The following is a 6,000-nucleotide window of genomic DNA, read 5'->3' as shown; positions in this document are numbered from 1 at the left end:
AAACCAATTAAAAAGCAACTTTTGGAAGAAAAAATTACGAAATGCATAAAACCCCGCTAATTTACTAATTACTGTTTTAATGCGCTCTTTAGGCCAAATTATACTTCCTTCATATACGTGGCTGCAGGATACAAATGACAACATCTACAACCAGAGTACGTACTGACCATCCATGTGCAGGCCAGAAGTTATGCTCGGATTGTACTCGCCGACATTTTTCTCTTTCAAACACAGAATTCGCATAGTAGCGATCTAAAGGGCCGTACACATGCCACGTCTAAAAATGCGTGGAAAACGCCAGTTGTGACGCTTTTTTCCTTTCCAATGTGAGTGGGAGCTTGTGCTCCTGTCGCGTCTGCCGTTACTAAGCAACCAAATTATTTCTATCTCAGAACACAGCTGGCGCGCCCTGAAAAACAGACGCTTGGGGACACTTGCTCGCCACAATGGCGTCGCTCTTGCATTTGAGCGCGTCTGCCGTGTGTCTACATTGACAAAAATGGATTTGAGCTCACAAAAGACGCAGCATGTGAACGGCCCCTACAATGGACGACCAAACTCAGATTCAGACTCAAACTTTCTCAGTGTGAAAACGTCCTGAAGCTCCTCATATTGTAAACGAAGCCACAAGCATCCAGACGACTGTGATTGACAATCAGCAACAGTTTTTGTACATTCACAGTACAGTTGTGACAGCCCTCTGCGTGCTGTCGTCTCCCTTTAACAGGAAGTCCAGCAGAAAGCTGACCGACTCTTCTGCTACCTACTGGTCAGTCTCTACTCATTCATATGGTTGGTTATTTTTGGTTGGACTTACATTGCACTACATTTTCCACTCATCCATGCACCGCACACACTGGTAGTATTACTGATTGTTTGACTTTGTCCTTGTTAAGTTTTGTTGAATAAATCTTTAGTTAAAAGTCGTGCAGGATCTCCTCGTCTTTGTCGCTCCCATCAGCTGAGCTGTGACTCCGAGGAGTTACATCACGTCTGTCCATGCAGTTCACCAGTCTGCAGCTTTACTCACTGAGTCACATCTTAAAGTTGTTCTAAAGTTTAACTTTACCGCGTACCATTAACTTTGTCATCTACTGGTGCTGAAAAACTAGTTTAAAACACATCAAATTCTAATTAAATGTCCCTGCTTTAGTCAGTGAAATCAGCTGAAAACCTGCAGACTGTTGAACTATCGCGGACGACAGAAGAACACAGGCTGAGAACTTCACACAGGCTTCTCCAGCTCCATATATGGTCGAGACAGAAAGCGTCATTGGCTTTCATTCTGAAAATGTAAACGTGAAAGAAAACTTAAAAACATCGTTGTCCCATTTCTAGTTCAAGTCTGTCAGGACATCAACTTCCTCCACATCAGGACGGTTCGCGTTAAGATTCAGTTAGAATAAATGGATGGATTATAAATGATATAAAATATAAAATGTCTTGTAACATGGCCTCTTTGTGCCATTTCTTCTTTAGGGCAAAGTGCTTTGATTAAAAAAAGAGGTTATCCCTGTAAAATGTCTATAAAATCCAATAGAAAATATATATAAAAAGTCTGTGGTTGTTTCCCGCTCAGAGCAAAACTTGTGTGGTCGATCCTCGCAGACGGCAGAACAGTCTGTCTCTTTGAATAGTGGAGGGTCCCGAAAAACAGTCGGTATGTTCAAGTTGAGCTGGAACTCATTCAAACCAGCAGGAGTCTACACAGGGAGGATATCTGAGCCCTGCCCACCAGGTGGAGATGCCAGGTTTAGCTCCCACCCCTGAAAGGCTCCGTCCACAGGTAATCCTGGTATGTGAAAATGTCGCTGCCCAAAAGTGGCTTCAATACGGCATGCCTGGATGTCTGTCTCACGGCAGACGTAATAATTGACATGTAAGAAGTACGCAGGTCTGATTCCTGTCCAAATCTCCCAAAAACAAGACAAATCTGGCATCCCTACACGGTCCAGAGTTGTCCAAAATTTGAGCCGTCGTGCCGACGCCAGTCAATCAACCAGACTCAGCTGGATACGAGATGTAGCTGGTTCTTGGTCCGGCTGGTACAGCAGGTCTGTAGGTCAGTCAGCAGGTCGGTCCATCAGTCTTGTAGGTCCATTTGGCAGTCTATCGGTCAGTCAGTATGTCTGTAGGTCAGTCAGCAGATCTGTGGGTCTGTCTTTAGGTCTGTAGGCCGGTCAGCACGTCTGTAAGGCTGCATTCACACCAGATTTGGTGGTGCAGCGAAAATGCAAGGCTAGTGTGTTTGGGCTGCCGCATGGCGTGCCGAAAAAAAGAAACGCAGTGGCCTGCGGCAAAAAAGTGGAAACAGAATTAACTTTTGAATGAAGTTGACGTCACGCTTTGGTGGCCAATCATGTAATCGGTGATCCAGTGCTGTAACAACCAGCCATGAGGGAATAAAAGACGTTAATTGTCATGCAATCAATGGACCTTTAAAGTGACTCTCCCACATCGCCGCAATGCCCGATCTGTTGGTAATGCAGCCTAAGTCTATATGAAGGTCAGTCCTTCAGTCTGTCGATCTAAAGGTCTGTAGGTCAGTCAGCAGGTTAATTCGTCAGTCAGCATGTCTGTAGGTCAGTCGACTGGTCTGTAAGTCAGTCAGCAGATCTGTGGGTCTGTCTTTAGGCCAGTCAGCATGTCAGTAAGTCTATATGTAGGTCAATCCATCAGTCTGTAGATCAGCAGTGTGTAGGCCTGTTAGGAAGTCAGCAGGTCAGTCAGTACCAGGTATGTAGGTCGGTGGTTGTGTCACAGGTGCAGACTGATCTTTCCGTCCTTGGCGAGCTGGTGGATGATCTGCGTTTCAAAGTCGGCGCTGTGGACTCCGGTCTTCCTGAAGGCTCCAGCATAACGATTCTCCTCCCAGTAGTGATGCCAGTTCCCCTGCTGGTCGGCGCCGTAACCAAACACCGACACCTGAACACAGACAGGAAGTGATACCGTAACATACTGCAACACACTACTTAACCAGGTATGGCTGTACCGTCACTAAACACATCCTACGTTTGTACATTTGAGAGTGACGTGTGTGTTCTCATGGCGTGATGATGCATTTAAGAGCAAAGACTGTTTGGAAACTCCCTTTCTGAGGGGCATTCAGGGATACTCAGACAAAAATAATCAAACATGGATATGAAAGAAGGAAGTGAATTTGGTCATTCAAATGTGTCAGTGTCTCTCTTTACCAACAGGGCGAGTTTCCTCAGCAGTCTTTGTTCTCTGCTGCATTACAATATATTACTACAAACTGAAGTTTGACTGAAAAATGAAGGTGACTAAATGTTGTGTTGTATGTTGTTGTCAGAGATGAAGACATAGACTCCGCCCCCTCCTTCCTACCTGGTCACAGATGTGCAGAGCGAAGATGATGGCCAGCATGCCGGTGGACGGATAGCGACCGTGACCCTCGGTCCAACGATCGTTAGCATACTTAAAGAACGCCGGGTTCACCACCAGAACCTGCAAACACACACACACACACACACACACACACACGGTAACATGTTTAATGTCTTAGTGTTCATTAACTCTCTGTAGTTTTCACATATTGTGCAGTGAAGTGTTTTTATAAGGACTTGATAAGCACCTGCAGTTTGGTTTCATAAGTATAAATAAATAATCTGAAAACAGCTGAACGAACAGACACAAACTTTATGGACTCTAATCGAATTTCTTTAGCTGTGTGTGGAAAAAATGTATGTTAAATGTTGCTCTTGTTTTTCTTCACTATTACTGTGGCATTCAATTTAAATCATTTCAATAATTTAACTTTAGCTGTAGTAGTTAAAGGGAGAAAAGAGAATTTTTAAAACAATAACTGTAATAAAGATATAGACATGTGAAATGTTTGAAATATCTAAATAAATCAATTTATCACACATTTGTCAAATTGTAAACATTACATCTTAATGTTGATGCAAACAACTTTAAAGCAGAACTGAAAAATAGAAAAAACTAGACTGAAACTCAAGAGCAGAAGTCAAAACTTTCTATCTCAAAAAACTAAACTGTAGTAACAACAACAGCAACGACAAGTAACAGACTGCAAAGCGAGAGCATGATGGAGCATTTATATTACCTTGTCTTTATCAGCCTCCACTCGTTCTTTAACCCTCATGTAGGTCCTGAACACACACACAGAAAGAATTACTGGTCATAATATAATTCAAGTATTGCATATTATACAGTATTTTATGTTTCTCTTTATACATTTGCAAGTATATATTAAAGTATAAACTACATGTATAACACAAAGGTTTATTCATTGTCCTGCCTGATGTAAATGTTCAACTTCAGGTTAATATTATAGGCATATAAACATGTATTATTTGTGTACATAACCATAAATATGCCGCGCAGGTAAACAGACTCCGCAGTTTGTTTGTGTACTAGGCTTGTCGTGGTAGTCGGTGTTACAGGTGTTACACGGTGTTTGGGCACACACCGATTATATTACGTACCCACCGCCCCCACCATCGTTTTCCTTTTTTTTTACAGAAATAAAGCCCATTTAGTTCATTTTGGCATATCAGCGCCGTGTCATCAAAAGATAGTCGGACGACAGACGCTACAAACTGAAAGTGAATGCATCTTAAGGAATCTCAGCTCAGAGTAGCAGGAGACAGATTTCACACACACAGGACGAGAGAGTTGACAGACTGAGAGATGGCAGAGGATTTGGTGTCGAAGAGAAAAGCAAACGTGCCTATTTGGCAATATTTCAGATTTAAACCCAGTGCTATAGGACGGAGCGTTCACAGCCGGTGTGCGCGGCGCAAGGTAGACCCCTGCGGCCCTGCAGCGAAAGCTGGACCAGAGAGGCCAGACACACAGCCACCCGACAATAAAGATCAAAGTAAGCGCTCTACATATACTGACCATCATCTTTTCTTGTAAAATGTCCGGTGTAATCGGTAACACCGGTGTTGTCACAAGTTTATTAACCGGTGGGATATTTTCCTCACCGTCACATCCCTATTGTTAACATGATGTGGCATTCTCATCCTCCTCGACCTCTACTGCAGCTTTTGACACAGTCAACCACGCCATTCTTCTCTCCCGCCTTGAATCCTCCCTCAGCATCACCGGTACTGCCCTCTCCTGGCTAAAGTCTTATCTCACAAACAAACAACAATTCATCAACATCAGCAACGGAACCTCCTCCCCCGCTCCTCTGTCCCAAGGCGTCCAACAGGGTTCGGTGATTGGTCCTCTTCTGTTCATCCTCTACCTGCTTTCCCTTGGTAACATCATAATCATCACGCCATGGCCTTCACTTCCTGCTGATGCCGATAACGTTCAGCTCCACATTTCCACAAAAACCATCACCACTGCTAAACCCTCCACTCTGACCATCTGCCTCACTAAAATTAAATTGTGGATGCAAATCAACTTCCTCAAACTCAACTGTGACAAATCAGACGCGATCATCATCGGTCCAAAATCCCTCAACGAAACCACTCACAACTTTTGCCTCACCATCGACAACTCCACTCTGTCTCCCTCCCCTCACATCCGCAACCTTGGGAGTTCTTTTTGACCGCCACCTCTCCTTCGAACAACAACACATCAATCACATCACCGGGACACCGCCTTTTTCCATCTTAAAAACATTGCTCGACGTCCGCCCATCAATCTCCTTCTCTGCTGCCAAAACTTTGATCCACGCCTTCATCACATCCAGAATCGACTACTGCAACAGCATTCTTTACGGCTCATCATCCAAAGTCCTAAATAAACTCCAGTACTCCCGTGATCACATCACCCCTGTCCTCCAGAACCTCCACTGGCTTCCTGTCCCACAACGCTTCCAGTTCAAAGTCCTTCTCCTCACTCACAAAGCCCTCCATAACCAGGCCCCCTCCTACCTCACCGACCGGCTCCACCATCACACTCCTTCCCGCTCCCTCCGCTCCTCTGATGCCAACCTCCTGTCCACACCACTCAGAACCAAGCACCGGACCGAGGCGACAGAGCATTCGCCATAGCTGC

At 44.5% G+C, this 6,000-nt stretch overlaps 1 protein-coding gene across 4 annotated transcripts in view; it reads right to left on the bottom strand.

Annotated features, from left to right (window-relative positions):
- Nucleotides 1-365: 365 nt before the first annotated feature.
- st3gal8 (ST3 beta-galactoside alpha-2,3-sialyltransferase 8) overlaps nucleotides 366-6,000 on the bottom strand; it is a 29,031-nt gene continuing 23,396 nt past the window's right edge. For all 4 annotated transcript variants that reach the window (XM_037766085.1, XM_037766101.1, XM_037766093.1 and 1 more), the window contains exons 7-9: nucleotides 4,088-4,133; nucleotides 3,349-3,468; nucleotides 366-2,925 (exon numbers count right to left, since the gene is read on the bottom strand). In XM_037766085.1, the coding sequence (XP_037622013.1) occupies nucleotides 2,758-2,925; nucleotides 3,349-3,468; nucleotides 4,088-4,133 (334 nt within the window). In that variant the 3' untranslated portion in view covers nucleotides 366-2,757. The remainder of the gene's footprint in view (nucleotides 2,926-3,348; nucleotides 3,469-4,087; nucleotides 4,134-6,000) is intronic.

The sequence above is a fragment of the Sebastes umbrosus genome, chromosome 1 (assembly GCF_015220745.1).
Source record: "Sebastes umbrosus isolate fSebUmb1 chromosome 1, fSebUmb1.pri, whole genome shotgun sequence".
NCBI lineage: Eukaryota > Metazoa > Chordata > Actinopteri > Perciformes > Sebastidae > Sebastes > Sebastes umbrosus.
Note: the sequence above shows the minus strand (reverse complement) of the source record. Positions and strands in the feature narration are given on the sequence as shown.